Source organism: Antennarius striatus, chromosome 10, assembly GCF_040054535.1.
Source record: "Antennarius striatus isolate MH-2024 chromosome 10, ASM4005453v1, whole genome shotgun sequence".
NCBI lineage: Eukaryota > Metazoa > Chordata > Actinopteri > Lophiiformes > Antennariidae > Antennarius > Antennarius striatus.
Window position 1 is genome coordinate 8,976,136 of NC_090785.1, and position 27,555 is coordinate 9,003,690.

The following is a 27,555-nucleotide window of genomic DNA, read 5'->3' on the forward strand; positions in this document are numbered from 1 at the left end:
GCTCGACCATTAGTTCCTACGATCCACGCTCCGGCGGGGGAGAACGAGGTGGAGATGAGGGGGAGTCTCTGGTGACACTCAAGGCGAGACGGTCTCACGCTGACATAACGACAGCATTTTCAGGTCGAAGAAGAGGACCGCCTGATCGTTCGCTGTAGCGCCGGGGAATGCGCACCGTCTGCGCACTGCTCTACAGGACGGCGCGCTGCCGGCACTAAGCCGACGTTTGCTCAGGTTGTCGATTCGTGTTTGATTCAGGGAAATCAAATGGAAGTAAACTGAAGTGTCGTCAGTTCGACGGGTTGTTGTTGTTGTTGTTGTTGTTGTTGTGGCTTCAAATGTGAACCAGGCGGTATTTTCTATTTCTCTGGAAAAAATACAGCTATCCGACTAGAATGAGATCATTTACATTTGCAGCTTAGGATTTATTTGCCGAAGTTGACGTTCAGATTTGGTTTAGAAATAAAGCTTCGGCTGCTTGTTTGTCTGCGCGTCCACTTTCTTAGCGAGCCAATCAAATCGTGTTATTCAAATTAGTGCTATGTCAGTGACCTATATCTCATGCATAAACGCCTAGAAGCTACAGGAACCTCTCCAGCACAGCAGACAGCATGGGGATCAACGGGTTAGACAGCCAAGCTCAGCCGACCGGCGAGGTGTGCCAGACAGAGACGCAAGGCGCACATCAGCAGATGGAGCGAAAAGATGCTCCCCAACTAGGAGACAAGTGCAAGGGTGATCAGGCGGCGGGAAGCGAATGTAAAGTCGCCCGGGAAGACAGCACCGTGCAGCTGATTGAGGCCGAGTGCAAACCGCCCCCCTCTCCCGCCTCTGAATCCGAGGCTTGCGGTCAGCACGGCCGCGGAGCCGGATTCGTCCCGCCAGAGGGAGGTTATGGCTGGCTGGTAGTTTTTGCAGCCACCTGGTGCAATGGTTCCATCTTTGGGATCCAAAACTCTTTCGGTATCCTGCATATGTTGCTGGTGAAAGAGCACGCAAACCCAGACGACAAGACGTCTCAGTTCAAAGTGGGTGAGTATTATCAACTGGTGGCAGAAGTACATTTCTCCTGGCTGTATGTCACAAGAACTGATTTAAAAAATGACATCAAACGAGGAAATCAGGACTTGGTTTTATTTGAAAGAATATCTTCATTGCAACAACTTAATATCAGTAATATGTTGCCATAACTATATTTACAATTGAAAACAAAACCCCATTATATATGTTTTTGGTCAAAATATTAATCAGCTGTTTGCAACAAACAAATCTTTCAAGAGCAGTTCACATAAGTCAACGCAACAAGTTGCAAGTGATTCCCTCTAAAAATAACACAATGTAGCTGTCACTGACTTCTGTGTTCTCAGAATTGTTCACCTTCTTTATGAAAAGCATTGTCCAGCGTAGTTTTGGTTGACACGACCTGCTCCAAAAAGGATTCATATCCAGTGTTCCAGAGGAATCGTAGCCCATTCCTGATTAACTCTTATTTCTTAAATATTTCTGGGTTTATGTGCTGCAATCACTTTATTCAAAATACAGCGAGAGTATTTACTTAGATTCAAGTTGTGCAACTGTGACAGCCACTCTGGAATATTCAAGGTCTTTTTGTGTAATAATAATATATAATATACAGTGGGATGACTAATTTCGAACAGTATGAGACGCACAAGTTGCAAGAGTCTGAAAATATGTAGGTCAGCTGAAGTGGCTTTAACCCCAAAGGGTGCAGAAAAGGTAGTATCTTATTACACGTGTGCTGCTATACAGTTATTAAATCTAGATATTCTTCTAGCATACAAAAAATACCTGGATCTCTTAGATGAGCTGGTCAGTTGTCATGTTTTTGAGAGAATCATCACTGAAGTAGAAGGAGGTTAAGATGTGTAAGTGTCATCTAACTATCTAGTTTCCTTTCCCTTCATGGAAACTAAGGAATCCTAATTACAGCACCTTAGATTTAGCAAATTCAGTTTTCAGTCATTCTGTTTGTACTGCTGAAGTGTTAACAAAAATGCCCATCAGAAGTTTTAACAATATGGACATACTGTATGATCCTGTTGAGACTAGAAGAATGTCTGCACCCCATGGAAATATTCTATTAATATTGCGTTGCTTTTTAATTCTTCCCTTTTTATCTGTACTGGTCAGTAACATTAGTGTTACTTACATACTGTATGGTATAAGGTTCTCATCGCAGCAATTTAATTTGATTTGTTTCTGTAACACTTATTTTGATATACTTATTCTAGTGTATATGATGTGAAGGAGGCCAGTGTTCATTCCTCTGTTCATTCCACACATGCTTCCTTTCAAACCCATTTAGTTCAGGATTACCGTATATATCAAGCTTTTACTTTTCAGATTATGTAAATTACTGTTCAAATTATGTCCAAATTATGCTGAGGGGTGCAAACAATGATACAGCCATGAGAGACCTGGTTTTATGCATAAATGGCAGAATCTAACTGTTAAATTAAGTTTGATAACATTTTCACGAATATGTGTATCATGTAGGCATATTTAAATTTTATGGTCATCATTAATGGTCAATGTAATATGAGGGGGGATTACGGTTGACTGGCACAAAGTCGGCAATTTCTTATTGCCTTGAAATCCTAAATTAAGACTGAATAAAGCTCTCTGACATGATCAAACTCCTCTGACGTGTTTGTATAAGCACAGGTTTATATTGCAGCTGGCCATGTGTAATTTATGTGGAGTGTACCGCTGTTTGGGCAAAGTTTAACTCAGTGTCACTTTGAATTTAGATTTTGTGAGACCAGGTTGTTAAACAACATGATATTTACCATGCCTTCAACGTAAAGCAGCTGCTACAAAGGTATTTGTGTTCAGACTCTGCATTGAAGATTTTATTTCCAGTTGTTCACTGGATATGCATTTTGGCTATTCTCATATGTGAAGGGATTAAGTTTAAGTGTTTATTCCCAACCAGCTACAAACAAAAGACAAAAGAGAAACAGCTGTAATGCTCACTCTAGTGTGCATTTATCCAATCTAATAGGGAATAGTCCATAAAAGTTTGGCCCACATGTGTAGAATATCGAACAAAAATGTATGTAAATACTTCAGAGGGGATGGAGTAAGCGTTCTTGTTACGTAAAAAAGGTAATGAAGGAGAGGTGAGTGGTTTATGCGTTGCAGATGGTGATTTTCTCTTTATAGCTTCGAAGGTACACAAGTTTCCCTCCTATTGTGACCACTGCGGTACAAAACCACGGGTACGTCAGCGCTATGTTGGAGCCTGAGTACGCAACAGTACATTTTTGAAAATGAAAACCAAAGACTGCTGTGCTTGGATAAGCAGTGGATGTGAATGTGGATGTGTAAAATGTGGAATTGAAGCTCCAGATGTAGCAGATTTGACCAAACTGGGAATGTGTGTGTCTGAGGTGGCACAAGAAAGGAGCTGGTGAATAATTTTTTTCAATGGTCCCTGAAATTAATTCCATTTTATCGCACCATTTTGAAACTGATTATTTCGAAGACTGTGTTCATTGATGATTAAGTTATTGAGACTACAGTGCCTGAATGTCACTGGAAGAAAGAGTGAATGTGCCTTTTTTCCCCCCTTATGCCGTTAGTATCATCTTGCTGTGAAAACACATTATTTAAAGATTATTGTATCCTGCATGTCAACAAAAAGACCCTGTATACTGTGGCGTGTTCGCAACAACAATTTAATTTTTTATTTGTTTTTGACTATTTGAAGGTTATGTACTTGAGCTACCCCTAGAGCAGGGATCTTCATTCATATCAAATTGCATTAAGTTCATTAAGTCAATCTTACTCCCCTGCTGAGGTCTCTTTGTGATGTTTGAAGCCTCTAACCCTAACTCCTAATAATCATATAACAATTATAGTACTGATAATAAAAATGCAAAAAATCATTAAATACATCCTCAACTAATCTGACACGGGCAACAGTTTGCAGATAATCACTATGCCACCAGTCAAGTGTTACATAACAGCTAAGGCTGATTCTAATGCTGCTATATATTTTTTCCAATTAAATGTCCAGGAGACACTGATGGGTAAATAACATGCACAACCACAACCTGGATGTTGAGCCCAGGTTTTCGCACTGGAAGCAGTTTCATAACTGCTTACAGAACACTTCAGAATAGGACATTATGAATGCATTCATTTTTGAATAATAGTACAAACATACAAGTGAAGTGATCAGAAATTGGAATGTTTTCAAGAAATATTTCAAAATTGCTGCTGTGTTTTCCTGTATTGAACACAAGAGCTGTGAGTTTGTTCATGCCACTGTCCTCTCCCTGTAACCTTTGTTCTGCTTTATGTGACTTGGAAATCTTTTGAATTAGGTCAAAATTAATGCCTCTTTTAAACATTTTTTTTTGTTTTTAAGTTGTTAATAGTGTTCATTACCTTGAAACACAATGGTTTGCGTCCAGACATAATTCTATTCTGTATAATACGATTCTAAGATAATAGATAATAGTTCTTTAAAAGCCAGGTTCCATATCGACCTCTAATTGTGTGTTTAAGATAAGACGTGGCTGGCATTTTGTAAAAGTCAAATAACAACTTTGTTAACAAATTTAAAAAATGACATCTATGATGTTCCAAGCACACTTCTCCCACATTTAGCCTACTGCCATGCAGCACTGTATCTCAGCTTTGCTACAATATATCTCCAGGCAAGCTGGAAATCCCAGGGAGTACTGGGAAATTTTTTGCATTCTACTTGGAAAGGGCTTGGATTTAGGTGGGATCAGCATCTCTAAAATCTCCACTTATAAGCAGGTACATTCTGTACTGTGCACAATCTGGCCAAGGAGTGGACCATCGTGGGCGGATGTAGGTTTTCACATCAATAATTGAGTTAATACTTTCTTTAAGGTGCAAATGGGAAGAGTGCTGGGGAAGACACACTGTCATATTGCTCCGTAAATGTGGAAAAGATTTATTTTAACTCTGAGAATTAGATCAGTTTGAAGTTGAGGCTGGCTAGTGAGTTGGAGGAGTGCAACTGATTGTGTATTGAAGTTTGAGGGTTGAGATGTAACAGTTGAATTGTGTTTCATTTTTCACACTACCCACTGTGTCCTCGTGAAATTTCAACCCCCACTCCAGAAGTATTGATACAACCATCCCAAAGACTTGGAAGTACATATTATCTTGGAACATGTAAAGTGGTCTGAGTAATTAAAATTTATGCTTGGCTTAATTCAATTTCAATGACTACAAGTTGGATTTAGGCTTGCTGTATGGGTTCAGATCTGTTGTATAGGACTAGGTGTTGATATCCCTCAATAGATTCATACACCGATGAGATGAGGCACCGATGAGACTCTGTGGAGTTCAAGTGAGTGATGGCGTCCTTCGGGTTGTCAATTGGGCGCCCTCTTTCACTGATGTTTCGCTGATTGGCCCACGACACCTCCAGAGGGTTCAGCAGTGAGTCCCAGCGTCCCAGGTTCACTCCGTAGATGCCATCAGCTCACTTGAACGCCCAGGTTGGATCCTTGCTCTTTATTCACATCCACTGGCTCCCCTTCTTGGGCTTCCCGAGAGAGGTCCTTGCCTGCCTGCCTGTGGGCCTTCCCTTGTACTCCCATCTCTCTGAGTAACCTGGATATTGAGGTGGCTACGAACCCTCTGCAGCCTACTTCCACTTTCCAGCCTTGTTGTTTAGCATCTGCAGCGAGGTCAGCATACCTCAGCTTCTGCCGTTCGTAGGCCCCCTCCACTGCACCCTCCCAGGGCACTGTGAGCTCTATGATGTAAACGAGCTTGAGCGAAGGTGACCACAGAACAAGGTCTGGGCGCAGGTTGGTGGATGCAATCTCACTTGGGAAGCAGAGTTTCTTGTCCAGGTCTGCCAGCAGCTTCCAGTCCCGTGCTCTGCCCAGCTGCCCAGTGTCAGCTCTTGTGGAGGCGAGGCTGGCTTGTCCCTCTCGGACAAATGGTGTTGGCTGCCATCGGGATGACGCAGGAGGAAGGGCATTCATGGTTGTCCGTTGATTTTCCAGCAGTGCTCCAAGACACTTTAGCCCTTGGTTGTGCCGCCAGGTGTATCGGCCTTGGGTGAGGCTGGTCTTGCAGCCCACTAAGACGTGCTTTAGTGTTGCCGGACTTGGACATAGGGGACAAGTGGGGTCTTCGCCATATCACTGGCCTAGGTTTGCAGGAGAGGGCAACACATCATAAGCAGCCCTAATGGTAAAGCTTGCCCTGAAGGCCTCCATCTCCCACAGATCTTTCCAGGAGATCTTCCTCTTCTCAACTCCTTCCCATGTCATCCACTGCCCTCACTTTGCCTGCGCCACAATTTGTGTACGCCTCCCTGCCCCCTCTACCCGCCGTGCCTCCTGGACCACCAGCTTGCGTCTCTCAGACAGATTGGCCTTGCTCCAGGTCGGTGTACTGGCCCCGGTACCAAGACCACTCCTCCCTTCCTGAACTCGGCCCACGTTATCCCTGTGTCTGAGTGCTGCCTTAGCCTGCTCCGTTGCAACCAACGGGGTCCACTTCCTTACGGTGGCCAGCTTGGGTGCCGCTTGGGCTACAAATGGGTCGCTCGAATCCAGTAGCATCATCTGCAGTCGGACCTTGGCGCACTTGTACTCCTCTGTTAGACTGGAGATGGGCAGGTGTAGCATTCCTTTGCCGTAGAGCCCAATAGTGCTGAGGCGCCTGGGATGGCCAAGCTACTTCCTTGTATATGAGTTAACCAGCCTCTCCAGCTTTTTCACCTTTGAGAGCGGGACTTCATAGAGGGTTAGTGGCCAAAGGAGGCGTTGGAGTAGTCCATACTGCATGCACCAGAGCTTCAGCTTGCCCGGAAGCAGGGTTCTGTCAATGTTCTTCAGGCGACTGGCTACCTCCTTCCTGAGCTGCTCCACTTGCTCTTTGTCCTTGAGGGAGGCATCATACCAGCGACCTAGGCTCTTCACTGGCTTCTCGGAGACTGTTGGAATGGGTTCCTCGGCAATGTGGAAGCGATGGTCTGACAGCTTCCCCTTGACAATGGAGATGCTCCTGGACTTGCTTGGCTTGATCGTCATGCGAGCCAGCTCGATGTTTTCCTGGAGCTTTCCTAGCAGCCGCATTGTGCAAGCTTTGGTCGCGGTGAGTGTTGTGAGGTCATCCATATAGGCTCTGACTGGCGGCAACCTCAGCCCAGGTCTTACTCGCTATCCTCCAACCACCCATCGAGAGGCCCTTATGATGGTCTCCATGGCCAGGGTGAAGGCCAGCAGGGAGATGGTGCAGCCGGCCATGATTCCCAATTCCAGATGTTGCCACGCAGTGGTGTACTCTGATGTTGTCACACAGAGGTGGATGTCCTGGAAGTAGGCCTTGACAAGGGTTGCAAGAGCTGGTGGGACTCTGAAGTAGTCAAAGGCTGTCCACAGGAGGTTGTGAGGAACTGAGCCAAAGGCGTTTGCGAGATCCAAAGAACACCGCGTGGAGATCTTTTCCTTCCTTCTTGGCGACTTGTATCTGATGCCAGATGACGCTAGCGTGTTCCACACATCCTGAGAAGCCTGAGATGCCTGCTTTCTGGATCGACGTGTCAATCATGTTGTTTCTTTGCAGGTATCCTGCCAGCCTATGAACAATCACGCTGAAGAAGATTTTCCCCTCGACATTTAGAAGGCTGATCTGGCGGAATTGGCCGATTTCTGATGAGTCCTTTTCCTTGGGGATAAGGATCCCTCTGGCTCTCTGCGACGATGTTGGTATCTCCTTCTTTTGCCACACGACTCTCAACAGCTTCCAGAGGAAAAGCAGGACATGTGGTGCGCTTCTGTAGAGCCTGTATGGGACTCCATTGGGACCTGGAGCTTTTGTCCACTTCACTCCACCTGGGTGGAGTGATGTCTAGGTCCTTCTCTGGTGGACTGAGTGGCGGAATGTCAGATGGAAGTGTAACCTTCTTCGTGGTGTCGATCATCTGTACAGGACTTTTTCAGATCTTCTTCCAGGTTGGTTTTTGACACTGAGAGACTTCTACTCTTCTCCTTTGTGAAGAGACTCTTCACAAATTTGAAGGGATCTTTATAGAAGCGTGATCTTGTTTGCTCCTTCCTTCTGCGCTTCTTCCGGAGGTTTTCAGCTCTCCTCATTGTTGCAAGCCTGCTCTGGATCTCTTCCTGCAGCAGGTTTACTCCCTCCTTCTCCTCCTCTGTGGCCTTCCTCCATTGTTTTTTCAGATGCCTCCTCTCCTTGACTAGGCGGTCTATTTCTGTCTGCCTTCTGGACTTGGTGGGAATTGATGGAGTAGACCACTTGCCTTTGGCCACTCCAAACCGTTCTGCTCCATAGGCATAGATTAGGTTGCCCATTCCCTCCAACTTCATGGTGGTACCTTTCATCCCTTCTAGGATGTTGCAAAGTTCAGTGTTCACCTCTTTCCACAGCGTCTCGTCGCAGGACTTTGGCCAGTTGACTAATGGCCTTCGCCCCAGGATCTTCTTCTCCACTGGTGGATGTGTCGTGTTGCATTCAGGTTGCTCTCCTGTGCCTTGCTCTTCCTCCTCTGGGACAGGGGTGTTGATGTCCTGCAGACTGGTGTGTGTCCTGCTGCTGAACTTCAGTCGACTGACTCGGCCTGCTTCTCAAAAAGTAGCTGTCGATACGACTTCCCTGTTGACCCTTCCTTAGGCACCTCTTGCCCTGGTGTATTTTCAGGCCATGGGTGGAAGTAACCTTTGTCCAACCATATACGCATTTCTGGAGCTTGCGTCCTGCTGTAGCTGTCAGAGCCTCAGGTATGCTGATAATCAATCTCGTAGTCTGTTCCGTTCCTGTGTTTGTTACCATGTTAACTGTAGATGAGCCATCTTCCGCCCCCACTCTCGCAGGCTCAGGGGGTGTTTTCTTTTTAGAACTTTTCGTAGCATAGTTGGGTGGGATCCATACAATGCTTGTGCTGGGTCCCGCCACCACGGGTAGCTAGCCCATAGTGGCCCCGTTGGGGTCTATTCCCTTCTGTCAGCTGTCCTTCCATGCCGTCGCAAGGTCTTTCCCTTGTTGCCAGCTGCGCTTTCACAGCAGTCACTGGTTAATCCAGCTGATCAGTTGTATAGGACTAGGTTTTGATATCCCTCAATAGATTCATACTTAAGGCACCGATGAGACTCTGGAGTTCAAGTGAGTGATGGCGTCCTTCGGGTTGTCAAGTGGGTGCCCTCTTTCACTGATGTTTCGCTGATTGGCCCACGACACCTCCAGAGGGTTCAGCAGTGAGTCCCAGCGTCCCAGGTTCACTCCGTAGATGCCATCAGCTCACTTGAACGCCCAGGTTGGATCCTTGCTCTTTATCCACAGCCACTGGCTCCCCTTCTCAGCAGCCCAAGAGAGGTCCTTGACTGCCTGCATGTGGGCCTTCCCTCGTACTCTCATCTCTCTAATTTAAGTTAATCACAAATAACAGCTGATGTTACAAAGGCACTGCACCCTGATGCCAACATCACGCCTTTGAATGCCGTACACTAAGGTAATGCACAACATCATTCATTCATTCATTGTCTACTGCTTCATCCGCTGTGGTGGGTCGTGGGGAGCTGAAACCTATCCCAGCTGACCGAGGGCGTGGGGCAGGGGAATCTCAGGGCGCGACGCCAATGCACCACGGAGCCTAATGCACAACATTTGTTCTTAATTAAAAAATATTTTCTTCTGTAAAAATATTGAAGTATTGTCAGTAAATATATTTCACTATACATATTTCTGTACATAAAGAATAGTCTAGTTATTCCAGAAATAGATTTGATATTGGTTTTATTTTAAATGTTCATTGCTGGCCCTGTCCTATCCCTTTCCTGTGATGGTGGAACCTTTTAAGAGATGGGCTTGCAATAAATTACCACTATTAGCAACACAAATGGAAAAGCTATGACACTGGATTACAGTGATTATTCCACCACTATGGTGCTGCTTGCTGCAGCCGTACAGGAGAAGAGCCATCCTAAGCAATGTGAGAGAGAAAGGAAACAGTGCAGGTGGTCCGAAGTCCTTTTAACCACTAATTGTAGTTGACTGGTGCAATCGATCAATCAATCAAGTTTTATTTAGTTACTGTAGGTAGTCAGTATACTTCATTCTTCCTCTTTCAGACATAAAGCTGTCCCAAAGGCTTAAAGAGAAGAAAAAACAAGGGTTTAATCACTACCAAACAGCATCCCAAGACTTCAATGATTCATGTACCATTGAGTAAGCGTAGATGTGCATTTTCAATTCTTAGTCTTATAATCTTATAATTCTTACCGTCTTACAATAATTATTAGTCTTGTATATATTCTTAGTCAGAATTGGAATAATAATAATAATAAGTACACTTTATTAGTGTAGTAGTCTTATAATAGTCTTATAACATCATCTGACTTGCAAATGTAAGCTCTCATGTGGGACTCTATTAAGGGGGTTGAATAATTGTGAGCCTGCCCTAAACATTCAAAGTAACCTTTTGTCTTGAATGTAGGAAAACACCTGTTGCATTGAGCTGTTTAAACTAGTCTTTTTTGAACAGCTGATAAACTGCATAATTTTTCAATAAACGTACAATGAAATGATGGCTGATTAGTTCTTTTCCCAGCTGTTTTTTTTCTGAATTTGTTTTTCAGTCAGAATGACCTTTTACTTTAATGTAATACGTTGTCCAGCCTGGCAGAAAAACATTTAATGTGCCCTTAAGGGAATGCACTTCCCATCTGTAGACTTGTACTTCCGTTAATGCTATAAAAATAAGTGTGGCTATTGTTTTTGCCTCTCCCAAGAAGGTTGTGTTTTTCCATGTGTCCATTTTGGTTGATTATGTAGAAACTTCTGACTGAAAATTTCCCTTTGTCGGTATGGAAAAACCCTTTCACTCTTGAATAACAATATCAGAAACCATTTGATCATGGATGTGATTTATATTTTTTCATCATGTTGGCATTGAAAGTAAACTGTGTGGGGTCAAAATGTAGATTGCTGTGGGATCCATCGTGGTGGTTTTGACTTCATTTGTTCAGGCTTATGCATTTATACCTCAGATATTCGCCATCACCATAATGTGAGTAAACAAAATGATAGATGTTTTTGAAATGCACTATATGTATGCTGGCTCCCTGGTAAATCTCTAATGAAGCATTTTATGCTATAATTAATTTGTTCTGCCAATGTACAGATGGCTCTTTGGTTGTTAGACTGCATCCATCATTTTAGTGTGTAGACTGCCCCACACGGAAGAACAGAACCATCGATCTGTTCTACACTAATGCTGAGGAGGCATACACCGCCACCCCCCTCCCTCTACTAGGTAAATCAGACCACAACCTAGTGCACCTACAGCCCACTTACATCCTGCTGGTGAAACGGCTGCCAGCAAGAACACGGCAGGTCAGGAGGTGGTCCCCGGAAGTGGAGGAGATGCTGAGGGACTGCTGCCAGACCACCGACTGGGATGTTATTGTGGGCTCACATGGGGAGGACATTGAGGAGTCAGCTCAGTGTTTTACAGATTACATGAACTTCCGTGTGGACACAGTGGCCCCTGTCAGGACAGTCAGGTGTTACCCCAACAACAAACCATGGGTAACCAAAGAAGTCAAGGCTGTCCTGAACAGGAAGAAGCGGGCGTTCAGGAGCAAGAACGAGGAGGAGATGAGGAAGGCCCAGCAGGAAGTGAGACTCTGCCTGAGGCAGGCCAAGGAGGCATACGGGAGGAAGCTGGAGAAGCTGCTGGGGTGCAACCAGGTGCGGGAGGTCTGGAATGGAATGAGAACCATCATCGGACACTGGAAAGTGTGCAGCACTGTGGAGGGGAATATTGAGCGAGAGAATGAACTAAACAGCTTTTTCAATCGGTTCGGCTCCCCCACCACTTCCGGCTCCTCGTCCCAGGCCTCTCCCAGCCCTGCAGACAACTCCACTGATGCTCCCTCCTCCTCTGCTTCCTCTCCTTCCACCCCTGCCACTTCACCCGAGCCCACTCCAAGAACTGTGAAGCTCAATCACCCCACCTCAACCACAGGACTTCCAACCTCGCCACGACCTCCTGCTCCAACCACGTCCGAGACCGTTTTAACCGCAGACTGTTATATACTGTCTGCGGTTATACTGTTATATTTTAGTTATAGTTTAGTATATACAGTAAGTCCTGTTAATGCTGCATGTGTCTGTTAGTGTAGTGTATGTCTTGTGGTATGTCCTGTGATGTCGGTGTTTCTTTTTCTCCTGGTGTTTATCCAGTATTTATTCTTTATGTAATGCCTGAGCAGTGGATGTACAATTTCCTCTGGGATTAATAAACTATCTATGTATCTATCTATGATGTAATGAGAAGAGAGCATTCATTACCACCATTTTCCACTGATAAGCAGTCACACATTTCTTTTTCCCTGGTCCTGGTCTTGTTGTGATCTTGCTTGTTTTTTTGAAAATGTTCAGACCTAATTGTCCTAGAAAATGGACTGCATTTATATACAGTAGAGCCTTTTTAGACACCGAATGTTCAAAGTGCTCTGACCCAGTTGTCTATAATGAATGCACTCAGTCTATTCAGAGACTTTTGCTTGCCAGTGTGGGGGGACTTGGGGTTGGGGAGGATTAGGGGATTAGGTGCTGAGGTTTATCCAGAGCCAGAATCATCCAAGTGGAGCCAAAAACTAGGGACCTCCTCCTCCACATAAGGAAAAAGCATATGATGAAGAGCCCAAACTGACTGTCGTAAAAGATCTCACAACTGTGTCGATAGTTTGAAGATAGAAGTGGAATCTGTTTAGCCAGACTACAGGAAAATCTGGGCAATGTCTCCCCAATTTATCCTCCCAACAATTGCAGAAAAAATCTGATCTGGAAATTGCTTGGTACTATTTGAATCTGCTTGTGAAGACATCAGGATGGTTCAGATAATTTTGTTAAGGAATTAAAATGTGCATTATTATGTCAGTTCTGAGGGAGATCTCTGTAACCTCTGATAAAGATGCCCTGGAAAAGCTGATGGCTCTGCCAAGCTGCAATAAATTTGTGTAGTAATCTGCCTGATATTAAACCAACAACAGTTTGTCCTACCTGTTGTGCGTGATGTCCAGTTACCTTTGAATCTTTTAGTTTGTGCATGTTTGACAGTCACAAGGATGTCTGGAGATTCTTTTTCTGTGGGCAATGAAAAATGATTTGAAACCTGTCAAGATTTTGAAAACTCTTCACATTGTAGGATTAGTTTAGATTGCCTGGTTGACAATGATTGGTTGTCAAACAGACAAAAATATGTGTTAATGAACAAGACGCAGTAATTGATCATGTAAGATGTATGATCCCAGTGGTAGAATTTGTTAAAGGTTGTTTTTAGTCCACTGGGACACCACAACCAATACCAACTTGGATATTGCTGTGATTATTTACTGCATCTTTTTAGGCTATGTCATAACACTTCATATGTTTTTCATAGGACAGACTGTCACTGGAAAACATTAGAGAGCAGAGCAATGCTGTTTGGCACTGTGACGCTTGTTGTTTCTTCACTGGAGAGCCATTTGATTACCCCTCAGGGAAAATACTGAGTGATGCGAGAGCTAAACAGACACTGGTACTTGATCAGCTCTTAAAGTATTAAGTACTCACTATATCTATATGCTGTTGGGTCACTGTCATCCAGGACCCAGACAACAGGCCAAACATTGAAGCAACCTTTTGCTCCCAAGTAGTCATGACCCAGATGTCGGACATTTTTGGACTTCATGGTCACAGTGTAAATGTTGTGTTCGGTCTTCTCCCTTCTTTTTTTTATTTTGTTTAGAATAGACGCATGTTAGACCAGAACTATCCAATTTGATCCCCTTTTTTATCTGCTTAATCACCATGAGTAATCCTCTAGAATTTTGCTGATGTGCCCTGTATATGCATATGAGGTAAAGTTGTTTTGGTGGTTTCACGCAAACAGGTTTATACAGAGACTTTCAATTTTACAAAGTTTCTGCAAATATGACATTTGCTTACTGTTGTTAGACTATAAACATGATGCTTCGGTTTGCATTTGGGTCAGTGCCGATACAATCACCTGTAAAATTTAAAGGTGATTGTTGGTTTTCTGATAGGGACACAAAAACTTGTCCTTTAACTAAGATGTCAGTGTAGATTCTCAGTCATCCAGGTCATGGTTATCCAAAAGCTGTTGAGTCGATCCACTGGACGTTAAAGTTCTTGAAGACGTTTTGTCTCTCCAAGAGACTTCTTCAGTTCAGAGTGTGGCTGATCATGTCCCACCTTATAAACCCTGTGGGGTGTGGTCAGTGCTATTCACACTCCATGGACCGTCGTTTACACCCGTCTGGCTCCTCAACGATTGTTGGTGGGGGTGCCAAAGGGGCTCGCTGAGATGTGAGTTTCACCTTTGTATGCTAATGAGTGTCATTCACTGAGGAAAAGACAGGAGATAGAGCTGGAGGTAGCAGAGATGAAGAAGGATAGGATCAGGAATGAGTACATCAGAGGGATAGCACATGTTAGAGGTTTTGGAGATAAAGTCAGAGAGGCCAGACTGAGATGGTTTGGACATGTCCAGAGGAGAGATAGTGAATATATTGGTAGAAGGATGTTGAGTTTCGAACTGCTAGGCAGGAGGCCTAGAGGAAGACCAAAGAGGAGGTTTATGGATGTAGTGAAAGAGGACATGAAAGTAGTTGGTGTGAGAGAAGAGGATGCAAAGGACAGGTTTAGATGGAGGCAACTGATTCGTTGTGGCGACCCCTGAAGGGAAAAGCCGAAAGGAAAAGACGAAGAAGATGCTAATGAGGGTCATTAGCATGAGACACATCACCTGGGTCAATCTGCTGAGACAATCTTTTTGGGAGTTTTGAAAGGACATGGTTGTAAATGGGAGAAAGGTGATGTCGCAGACCTTTAGCTAAATTCATTTGACAGCGAAGGAACACCGAATTGCTTTGTTACAGTCACATGATTCATAGTCTGGCCACTTATCTAAGTTAAAGGGTAGCTAACATATAGAGCGATCTGTAATTCAGGGCAATATAAATAAAGTCTGGTGACTCGTAAAAGTGTTTTGCTCTATTGTGGAAGAAGTAAAGAGGGGATTCACTCACATGCCCTGCATCGGTATGTGCCAGTGCTGAGGGCTACAGGGGAGGCAATGGGTAAACCCACTGTGCATTAAAGGCTTACATTATTTTGAACTTCAGAAGTCTTTTACTCTTGTTGTGTAATTTTTATGTTGTGATTCGTGGCACAATACCGCTTTATTAACACTATATGCATATAAATTTACTTAAAGGAACATATATTTTTTTATTATAATTGCATTTTCATGCTTTTTGTACTTGCCAACAGTAACAAAATGGTTGTTTTTCTTTATAAGTTAAAATGTAAGGACAAAGGTCTAAAACAGTCTGCAGAAGCAAAATGTTCTTTAATTGAACTCGTTAGTTTGCTAATAATTGGACTTAATGTTCTTGTAGCTGTATTATAAAAAGAGTGTCGCACAATAAGCAACCTGACAGCATATCAAAAATAAATACTGCTTCCTTTTCAGCAGATCCTACTGAAAATAATGTCTTCATTTGGTTCAAACATGTTCATTGACAAGTAAACATCCAGTAACTCCTAAGGCGTGTATGAGCTGTCGTCATTAAACAAAGTGTACATGTTTATTGTAATATGCCTGAGGTTTGAAATTCATTTCCATGTGCCCCAGATATGATACTTGTCATAGTTGCTGTTTTAGTCTCATCCTACATACATTATTAAGTCAAAGAATTCTTTATTGCTGGGCAAATGGATTTGTGCATTTATAAGAGATTTTATCAGACTCAACACGGTTATAAGGCTGAAGATCTTTAATTACACTCCCAGTTTTTTGACAAGTTAATTTTGCATCTTAAACTGAATAAGTTTATTAAGTTCTTGTTAATGTTGTAAATGCTGGACTGAGCAAAGATGAACTAAATACGTGAAATTCAAAATGAAGCATCCATTTTACTTTGTTTTGTCATAGTTTTTGGTATTTCTTTTTCCTTTAGGTGTGCAGTGTAAATACTAATAATACAACTTTCAACAAATTTCTGCATTTGTTCAGACACTGAAGAATTATACAAACCATTGAAAATATACAGATGAAAAAGTTAATGGATGTATTGTTTCCAGGCAGGAAAGGGAATGTATTTCTCCTCATTGTTTTTACTGTATGTACATTCCTTTGCACAGTATTGTATCCTGTATTTACATCCTGTACATCTATTTTTGATATGCAGTACAGTACATTTCACTTTACATAAACTTGAATTGGATTTTATAGATGGGCTTGTCAACATTTAAATATGACTTTAATCTGTTTTATTTTGCATATTTTTACTTAAGTTGATAATAAGATTTCCACATGTTATTGACAAAGATCCCTTTCCTCTCTAGCTTGGGTCGGAGCCCTTGCAATGGGCATGATCTTCTTCTGTTCACCCGTCGTCAGCATGTTCACGGATCACTTTGGCTGTAGAAAGACAGCTGTCGGTGGGGCAGCGCTGGCTTTCATAGGGCTTCTCACTACATCCTTTGCAAAGTAAGATGTTCACATATACACATCATTAATTCTTGAAACTATTTGTGCAGTTATTCATTTGTTACACAGAATTTTTTTAATCTGATCCAAATGTTATGAATGTATTTCCTAATCCAGAAGCTGGAAATATGAAATGTCCAAATTTATCTGAAAATTGGTCTTTGGTTTGTTTAGAGGACCAAACTTAAGATATTTAATCATCAAAAAAAACAGCCAAAAAGTGACACTTATTTTTGTGATGTTTCACATTAAGGTATTTATTTGTCTAAAGAATATTATTATATTGGACATTTACGTTTTTGTATTATCAGTTTATTCATGAAAAATGTTACGGCAAAAACACATGGTCAATAAAACCAAAGCATTTCTTTTTGTCTTTGTTCCCAATGCAGCTCCCTGCCCCTTCGCTATTTTACATATGGGATACTGTTTGGTTGTGGCTCTTCCTTCGCCTTTCAGCCCACGTTGGTCATCCTGGGCCACTACTTCCGCCAGCGTCTGGGCCTGGCGAACGGAGTTGTGACGGCTGGGGCCAGCCTCTTCTCCATAGGCCTCCCTGTTTTCCTCCAGAAGGTCGTGACTCCGCTGGGCCTAAGCAGGACCTTTCAAATCCTCAGCATATTCATGCTTGTCCAAACTTTGCTGGGACTGCTTTTCAAGCCTTTGCTGCCTGCTGGAGGAGGCATGGGACCCCCAGGAATGGATCCTGACCAGGCTAATCCTCCGGCTCATCCAGGACCCACTGCTCAAAGTGGGAGCAGGTTCAGCAAAGTCCTGAGTGGGGTCAAGAAGTACTTCAACCTCCGTGTTTTTCACATTGTGACATACCGACTGTGGGCATTTGGAGTAGCCACGGCTGTTCTGGGCTACTTTGTGCCCTATGTACATCTGGTAAGAATTAAAGTAATGGCTGGGCCTGCTGATTATAAATACAAATTAGGTGTTTGCTTGTGTCTTAACTTGTCCAAATCTAAATGAAAACTATTCAGGAAATTAGAAAATAATGAGATACATGGCTGTATTTCTGGTGAGATAATTCTACTCTATAAACTAAAGGACTAGTTTGTTTTTGTCCTCTTCCCCTGTCCAGGCCAACTTGTCGGACACTATTGGTCAACCACAGTTGCATAAAAGTAAATAGATACTGATACTTCCCAACAATATTTTACTTTTCATGATTAATAGAATCCATAAGTTAGAATTTCTTGTGAATTTGCACATGACCTAGGTCCAACATTGGCGTGAGATCATGAAGGATGAGGATGAAGTGTAAAGCTCTTGTAGGGGGTGTGAAGTTGATCTCTTTCTATCCAGATGTCTGATGTTCCAGCTCTGACCTCCCTCTGTCAGACCTGTTGTTTCAGGCCCTGGCCCAGATGTAAACACAGCCCCGGCCTTTGTATTGGCTTGAGCACCTCAGGAAATCTCTCCTGTATGGCCTCCCTGTATCCCTAAACATTCCTATCCTATGGCCATTGATGAAAATACGATGTCCTTGTGTTATATTTTATCTTCAAAGAAGAGCAAATATAACACAAGCTTGTTCAGGAAAGACTTCAGAGGACAGTTTAATGTTTTGAATCTGATTTGGGGGTTCGTATTTAAGTGAGTGGGAGTGTCTGACCTATATGCATTGGGTCTTCCTGTCCTGCTGTTCCAGAGGTTAGCAGATGAAGACGTTTTATATTGTGAGATCTTGGCCTCTGTGAATGTGAATTACTTCACATCACACACACACCCAGTTGTTGAGTTCATTGATCCCTTAGGGACAGAGCACAAAAACATTTTAAGTCTACCAGCTGGTTGTGCGATAGCTCTGTTAGCTCACTCATTATTGATAGCTTATATTATTGAGTTTATTATGTAAGCACCATCTCATTTAACCATGAAACACATAACCAAAGCTCATATGATACTGTCTGTTTGTCTCTCAGATCAACTTTGTGAAGGAGGAGTTCAATGACACCCAGAAGGAATGGGTGCTTCTTGTTTGCATAGGAGCGTCATCTGGGCTGGGACGCCTTGCTTTTGGCAAGATTGGGGATCTCATTCCTGGTCTTAATAAGATTTATATGCAGGTGAGGAAATATATTAAAAATGGAGATTGTACTTTTTCTTTTATGTTTTTGTCAAAAAAATATAGGAAAAATAAAATGTGGGCCTGAATCATTGACTCTAAAGTTTATTTGTACCATTTTACAGTTAGTCAACAATAAATGTTTGTGATATCTAATTCTAACAGCTTTTTTGAAAATGCAATGCAGATTCCTGTAGTTTCTCTCATGATGACTTTCAATGCAACTGTGTGCTAACACACCAACCTTAACCTGAAAACTTCACTGTCGACATTTATTTTTTTACAGATTTTGTTTTCTGATGCTCTGTTCTGCACATATCACACCAAAACAAGGTCTTTTTGTAACATAGGGTTGCACTGTAATCAAGCTGAAAATGAAGTATTTTCATTTCTGCGATTTAATTATCTTTTGATGGACTATCTTTTATTGGTAGGGGAAAATGACCCAATTGTTCGTTTGCATACACTGACAGTCCCAGAACAAGAAGAAGCTTTTATTTTACTATTAGAATGAACTTCCTATGATAGAAGCAGTCCTGAGAGTATAAAAGGAAATCACAAAGCAATTTAGAGGTTTGTTGAATACAAACTGTTTTTGTCAGTTCTTACTTGTATGACCCGAGTAACTCTCATTAAATGTGTTGCTAAGCAGACACTGAGTCATAATTGGAAATTAAAAACAGAAAACCTAAAATGGATCAGCATTCTGGAAATAATTCATATCTAATAATCCCTTTGTGTTGTTAGACATATGTCTAATAAATCTCTCAGAATCTCTCAGCTGTTAGTATTGCTAGGCGACAGGTGTGGTGCTTTGGGATGCAGGGGTTAAAACAAGGAGAGCTGTTTGAGCTCTCTATAGATCAAATAACCCCATTTAACAGAGCTCAGTGAGGCCGGGCCCATACTTTGGGGCAAAGCTACCCTTTCCAATCATTCCAGTTACAAACAGCTTGAGTTGAACAGACTGTTCTTTTTTAGTTAGTTACGCCCTACAGAGTGTGGTATTTACAAAAGTCTTTTGTAAATGAGACATATGAACTCCTTCATGTTTGAAGATTTAACCTGATGAACTGTAAGTACAGTGTAATACAACAGTATTTGCAATTTTTAAAATTTGTACAAATAGATATGCAGCCATTAGCAACAGATACAAAAGTAAAGAGCACTAAATACCTTGCTGGGCCGATACATGACATTACTGAGATGTGCACATTTATTTATATTATACATATATATATATATAATATTTGATTTGATTTGTACTTAAAGTCATCATCTGTCACCATTGGGTGAAACTTCAAAATAACTGCAAAATGATGATCCACAGACTAAAACGGGACATCATGGAGACTTCATAAATTATATATGACACATTCTATGTTAGGTTAGTGTTCACAGGTGACCGCACACCTGTAAAAGATTTTTCAGCCAGTTTTTCACAGCACCATTTCCATGAGCAGGTGAGCACATGGAGGGCAGTTGTGCAGTGACAAACAGCAACAGGGATGCAGATTGATCCAGTTAAAAGCAGGTGGTAAATTCACCTTTTGAAGCTAACAGTGTTTTGGTTGATGTGAAAGAAAGCAAACGCCTCCTTCAGATATGGTCCATTCAATGGCAGTCTTGGGCTTTAAAAACTAAAATAACAGAGACCTAAAGCTTGTCAATTTGTTCTTGCTGTCTGTTTCAGGTGGTGTCTTTCATAACACTTGGCCTGATGTCCATAATGATTCCTCAGTGCTCTGTGTTTGAGGGGCTGGCGGTTGTGTGTGTGTTTTTGGGGCTGTGTGATGGCTGCTTCCTAACCATGATGGCCCCCATAGTGTTTGAGTTGGTAGGACCCATGCAAGCCTCACAGGCCATTGGCTACCTTCTAGGCCTCATGTCTGTTCCCATGACTGCAGGTCCACCCATCGCTGGTAAGAAGCAATATTTTGTTGTCGTGTTTCTTACATTTGCCTGACTTATGCTGTTTCATAACAGAATGAGTGAGCAGTAACAAGAGAACAAAATGTATGGAGTACAGTGAGAATGATGAATGTGTGACAGGATGGATTATACAGTAGAAAACAAGCCAGAACGTCTTCAGAGAGGTTTGGGCTCGTGGCCAACTGTAGGCTTTCTTTAAGGATTTTTTTCCTTCTGAGAAAAAGGGCTCATCTAGGCTGTGCTCAGCTCCTATTTATGATTCTTCTTCCTCATCTGCCAGTCTTAGCTCCAGATCTCTCAGAACAGGACTGTATACCGTATGAAAACATTAATGGCAGGGCATTAATTTGATGAATAAGGAATTTCTGTGCTCTCTTTCACATCCTGCAGGATTGTTTTATTGATTAAGACTCTGAAATTATGGAATTTTTTGAGATTTTGTGAATTCAACAGTTTAATGTTGAATTCACAAGTCTCGTCTAAATAGATTTTGAATATTTAGTTATGTTTTGGATTATGTCTGAGGAGAAAGGAATAAACAAACATATTTATTCATTGCATCATGAGAATCCTCATATAGATGAAGGATTTAGTCAATTATTTGAGAAAGGGAAAGTTGAACTGAATAAAAACAGTAATTTGAAGGACTCAAACCTTTAGTAATATCTGATCATTTTTGTCTTTTCTCTGACTCAAAAAAGAACTGAGTTCTGAAAATTACAGACTAGTTAATGGATAGTAAAAAAATAATGGCAAGCTGCAGCTGTGTAGTGGGCCTTTGCATTTTTCTTTTGTTTAATGTTTTTTCTCGTGTTTGCAAGTAGATGAAATGTTCAGGATTGTTTTTAAAAGCCAAACACATTCCTCACATTTGACCAACTACAGGATATTCTAGTTGCACAATTTCAGTTTTGTAGAGCTTTAATGAGAACAAATCATGTTTGTGCTCCCATTTGTTGTTCTCTCCGGTTTCTGCTTAAGTCCATCAGGGACTACCGCCACTATAAACATAGGTAATAGGTTTACAGGTAATGAATGCATGCAGGATTCCAGATCAAAAGACAAGCTAGACCGGTGGTTTTCGTGTCCTCACACAAAGACTTCAAAGAACTTATATTATAGCGTGGCATATGGTTTAAATATTTCCCGATTAACTCTTGCAGCAAAACAAACAAAAGACAATGACGCATTACGATAAATATCAGCAACTCTTCAAAGACTGAATCTGTCAAAACATATGGTTCAGTACAGTCATTGCTGTTCATGACCACAAAGGCATGTGTTGCACGACTATGTACAAACATACGTTGGTGTCACTCCTGCTGATCAGGTGTTGCAAGTTCAGTGGTAGAGCAAACATTAAATGCAATGCATTAAACTAGTTGACCCTGCTTGGTGAGTTTCTTTTGAATTTTTTGAAAATGATTGCGTTGCTGTTTTTGTCCCTCTCCAGTTTGACTTTGAAGAAAAAGACAACCTTCTAGTTTTATGAATTCTGGCTACGGTAGGAAGTCTGACTGGATTAGGTTTTAGTTTTATTGAGAATAAAATTCGTCCAATGAGAAGAAAGTTGAATGTTATTGGATGAGTGATGAATGAACATATGACACTGAACGTCCATATTAACATGTTCAAACATAACTTTGGTACAGTAACAACCTAAACATCAAAGCAATAAAAAATACATACATTTGAAAAACCAACAAATAATATTTTTACATGTATATTTACATTTGAAAAAGGCTCTGAAGTGATTTGGAAAGAATAAATCCCAATACATTGCTGAATGTAAATACTTGTTTAAAGTCAATAGCCACTTTTCATGTCTTTGTCACTTTTCAGTTTTAAGTTTGAATAAAACCATTTCCTTATGTCTTAAAGGATGGAGATCTCACTGGATTAGGCTTTCAACAAGGAAGCTTGACCTTAAGTAATCCATTTCTCTATATAGCTGGCCAAAACCAAACAACTATCCTGAACCAACAGTTATGACACGTTTGTTTTACATAAATTCATCACAGATGATCAGTATTTCCTTCCGTTCGTGAATCGTGTCTCTCTTTTCACAGTTATACTCATTTGAAACAAGTGTCACGTGGCAGTGAAAAATGACTGCAGTGTCTCATGAGCTGTGTTTCCACTATTTTCACCATCCAGGTCTCCTGCATGATTACTTCAGGAACTACACAGTGGCCTTCTCCCTGGCTGGGGTGCCTCCTATTGCGGGGGGCATCATGCTTTTCTTTGTGCCCCTGGTACATCGCAGACTCCAACGACACCAGGCGACCTTATCTCCAGAGGAGATGTCTACAACTGCCCACATGCTGCCCACCACTCAACCAGATGGGGAGCCGAGGAGCTGCTCCAACGGAGACATCCTGCCTGGCTACACTGATGTAGAGACACACATCTGAGTCGCATTGTATAAAGGTTACACATATTCCTGCATATCGAGCATAGATCATGTATGTCCAACACGAAGTATGTCAATGAACACATATTTCTTCCTATGCTTTTCTTTTGTTTTTCCCATGGATTCAGACCACCAGCACCCCCCCCTCCCAATCCTTAGAATGTGCTCATCTCAATCAGAACTATCAACCTGTTGTCTGACCTTTTACCTGTATCATCTTCCTTCACTTTAATTGATTATTTTCATGTGGTGAGAAATTGAAGTTGAGAATTTAGAATGACGGACCGCTGCAGAGGAGGATGAGCAGAACACAGTCAAACAGGATTGTGTTATCTGATGGACTGCAGCAATGTATGCCTCCAAGAGGAAAGACATGTAGATTTTAACTGACAATGGTTGTTTAGTATTTCACAGATTTTTTCATTACTTTAGCTTCTTGAAGCTGTGAAAAAAATTTTCTTTCGAGACCCTGTATAAAAAAAAAACTTAAGAGGCATCCAGAAAGAATTAACGAAGGGATACATTTGTTTTCTTTCCGTACAACATTAAGCTTCTTGTTTTAGCACGCTTTATTTTACTTCATGATGCTGAAACGTAATCTCATTTTGACTAATTTGCAGGTTTGATTTTTTTATTTTCCTTGTTTTTGATGGAGACAAATAACACAATCACCTCAGCTAAACCGCACACTGAACTCACACCCAGGGTCTACAGAAGATCAGAGATACATGGGGGGGAGTCATGATGCGCTCCCTGTATTGAAACTCAACACTACAGTCGATACAAAGTCGTCTTATGGGTGTGTACAGCCTTAACTGTCATAGTTTTATCTTTACTAATCATCAAACTCAAATTTTGATTGACTTTGTCATATTTCAGTAGGGTTCTAGATATAGCTACTTTCACTGTGTTTTGTTACAGCTTTGAACATATATCAGAATAGTTTTTTTTATAGTACTATATTCACATATATTTAGACCTTTGATGAAGAGTTTGAATCATGCTGTCTTAACTGCAGCTATAGGTGAGTTTTGTTTTTTTTGTTTTTTTTTGTTTGGTCAGATTCAGAACAAGCTTGTTGCTGATTTGCTCTGACCTTTTCCTCTGTGCACTGAGACTACATTTTAATGGTAGAGGCAATTACATAACATAAAAACAACAATTTTGTGGTTTGTCGATGAGAGGGAACTATTGGCATTAATATCTCTGTATTGTCTGAGGTGTCATCAGGCCATCTGACAGATCATCAGGTTTGCATGATGACATTTTGTCTGGAAGGGTTCCCTCTTGTCAACATGTTGAAGTTACTGTTTCATATACATTTGGACCACTTACATCTGCACAATTACATTACACACTCTTTTGTACAATGAACAGATGTGAAGCAGAGCTGTAATATTTAACTGAGTTACTCGATGTAGTAACGGAGCAGCGGGGAGGGAAGGGGGGGAGTTGCTCCACAGTATGGAAGGAATGCTCTGGTGGACAGAGGGAATTCCTTACCGTTTAGCACTCCCTTTATTTTCACTGCCATTATTTGGTTGTTTTTGGAACATTTAACCTAAAAACTACACAAACCTCACTGCTGAGTGTAGTTTTTTTGGGTGGGATAATGCGATGGTTCAAGCAGTTCTGAACAGGAAACATACACCTATACCTCAGTAGTCAAACATTCCTCAAACATCCAGTGGGGGCTGTTGACATTCTTCATTACTCTGTGGTTTTCTGTGTTGTGGGTTCATCACAGACTGAAATCTTCTCATAACCAGCAGTCAAACTTATCTTTTCAATCAATCATTTTTTCATCAACCTTGTCAGTGTCTTTTTAGTCACTATAAAAATATGGACATTTACCCTTCCTGCTTATTTTGGCTTCATATCCATTTTGCTTTTTTTGAGCCTCACCATTCCTACTCCCTCATAGCTCTACCTGCACTTTATCATTAGCGGCTCTGTCACAACATAATTTTTCTGTCTGTGATTGAAGAGATGAAGTTTAATAAATGCCTAATGTCCTTGGTTAAAGATAAGAGACACTAAACTATAGTAGGGAACTATACAATGGTAAAAGCTTGTTTGAAAGAAAACCCTCAAGCCTCTAGTTTGACTGAGGTAGGTTCTATTTTAAGCATAATGAGTTGATAATGTACTAGACTTTAAAGCTGACGAGCAAAGTCCGAGTTCAATTTTGAGATATATCAGCTTCCAAACAATTTAAATTAACATTGAACTGAAAAATGGAGCTCTGTATAGCAGTATGACAGAAAAGGAAAGAGTTGTTTCCTTAAAAGGAAACAACTCTCACTTTTAAAGTGACTCATTTTGGAATATTTAATCAAATCAGCACCTTCCTATGCAGCGAATACCAATTAACTGTGAAAGTAATGTAGGTTTTTTTTGGGTTTTTTTTGTCCTGTGTAGGTAGCAGATAATACTTTCAGTAAAACTGAAGTCCTCTGGAAAACTCTTCTCTAAGACTATGCAGAGCTGCATGTAAAATTACTAAACCACATCTTTTATGATCTCTTAGAGGATTAGATGATGGTAAAATAAAGAGACAATATTTGTCAGTAAGTTTATATTTTAATATTTTTTTACCACAAGTAAAGTTAAAATTCTGTCATTAAGCCACTGAAGGAAAAAGTGTTGCACATTGTGCAAGTTTCCTTTAATCAGACAAGTGGCCCGCGTCATGAGTCCTACAATCCATTAAATTAATTAGTTTTTGACAATTGATTTCCACAGATATAGATCTTGTAGGAGGACCTCAGCCGCATGTTTTTTTTCATTTATTATCAGTATTTTTTCACATGGATAGTTTAATGTTTTTCAAATGAATGACTTGGAAAAGTCTGCCTTAGAAAACAGCTCTGACACAACAAAAACGGATTTGACCTGATTTGCTACCTTTTAGATACAACTACAAGCTTGTATTGTGAATTTTGTCAAATCTTGTGACTGTTGTGAGTTATTGTTGTTTTAGTATAAGATTGTCTGATTGTCTTAATAGCCTCTTCTCATGATTTCATTTGTTCACACTCTGTTTTCTGCTTAGATGCAGCTGTGTTTTTTAATTCTAAAATTGAAACGCATGAACATAAGTACGTTAACTATATTTTGCACTTAACCATAAATTGTTCTTCTCTTAGTTTGGTTTTCTCATTTATTTGGTGGTGATTTTAATAACTGGAAAAATATTTTATTTGTTGAGTTAGTGAAGCTGTTCAGTTTTGGAACAAGGATGAATGAGTAATGCTGAAGAGCATCTGGATGTGTGTTGTCAGAACTAGCATTAGGCTTGCCAAAAATCTTTGTCTATGCAGCTACAGAGCTGTAGCCTGCAATAGTTTCAGGACCAGATAGAGCCCTTAACCTTAACGATAAACTACTAACACTAGTTATTTAATTGTTTGGGGGTTTTTTTTAGTACAATGTTTTCGAGTTGATTTTAGACTTGATTTATCCCTGAATGTCAAATAGGCAAACATGAAAATTTTTCTGATTGTTATGACTTTTATTTAACGGGTGCTTGCCTGTGTCTTTCAATATCCAGGTCAGAGCTACAGAGAGGCACACGTTCAAATATAACCTCATGATGTTTTTGCATTTATCTCTCCAATAGTTTCTAAAACACATAACTACTTCTCTCAATCTTCAAAATGTTCTTTACTGACAGAAAAAAAAGAATCACAACTTGAAGTCACACCAAAATATATTGCAATATTGAGCCTTGCTGTTCTGTGGCAGTTGTGCCATTATCTCCTCCACTGACTTCAATCTCTGCTTTTCATCAGCACGAAATTATACGACGTGTGAAACACTTTCAATCATTTCAATGAACAGCTTGGAGAAAGAAAAGTTTTGCAGTGTTGTCACCATGATTTTTGAAATCATGCAGTATGTAAATCTTTTACATTGTTTTCACACACCAGTTATATGTAAACCTTTATATGGTCCAGGTGGTGTGGAAACCCTGTACTGTTGCATATTTTACTTGTCTTGACTGTAGGCATCATATTTTCATAGTCATGATTATTCCAGCTTGTTCTGGTGATATATTTTTTCTATCTCTGTAGTTCACTAGGGCAACACTCAGCCCATTCCTCCCCATAGCCTTGCATGTTGAAATGTGATTAATTCTTCGGTGCAGGCCTCTGTTAAACTTTCCACGTCTATTCTTCAGTGAGGATGTTGCAATTAAACCTCTTGTTGGCTGTCTTGTCCGGTCAGAGATGTACCAGCCTCTTTTCTCCCTACATGAGCTATGCTTGTTCTATATTAATACATATTTCTGTTTGTCATTTATGAAATGTTTTAACAAGGCCAGTTATGTTGCAAGATCAGAAGTCATGCTGCTAGAAAAATGTTTTTTTGTCAAAGTAATTCTGAATCTATCAAAAGAGGCACATTTTTTCTATTAAACCAACAATAAAGATGTAATATGAAAACAACCCATGCTGTCCCTGCCAGTCGCTCTTTTGTTGTCTGTGTGCCTCTTGTCCTTGTCTGCTCCACGTCCACGTAAGACGCTGCAAGCATTCTGGTTGCTCTTCAGGTGGGTGGCATACTTCATAACAGTTCACT

General features: G+C 41.1%; 1 protein-coding gene across 1 annotated transcript; it reads left to right on the forward strand.

Moving 5' to 3' along the window:
• On the forward strand, positions 1-27,422 carry slc16a2 (solute carrier family 16 member 2). Its single transcript, XM_068326344.1, has 6 exons — positions 1-1,032; positions 16,405-16,549; positions 16,942-17,440; positions 18,484-18,627; positions 20,320-20,548; positions 22,716-27,422. Exons 1-6 carry the CDS (start codon positions 612-614, stop codon positions 22,970-22,972), a joined length of 1,695 nt encoding a protein of 564 aa, XP_068182445.1. The 5' UTR covers positions 1-611; the 3' UTR covers positions 22,973-27,422.
• The last annotated feature ends 133 nt before the right edge of the window (positions 27,423-27,555 follow it).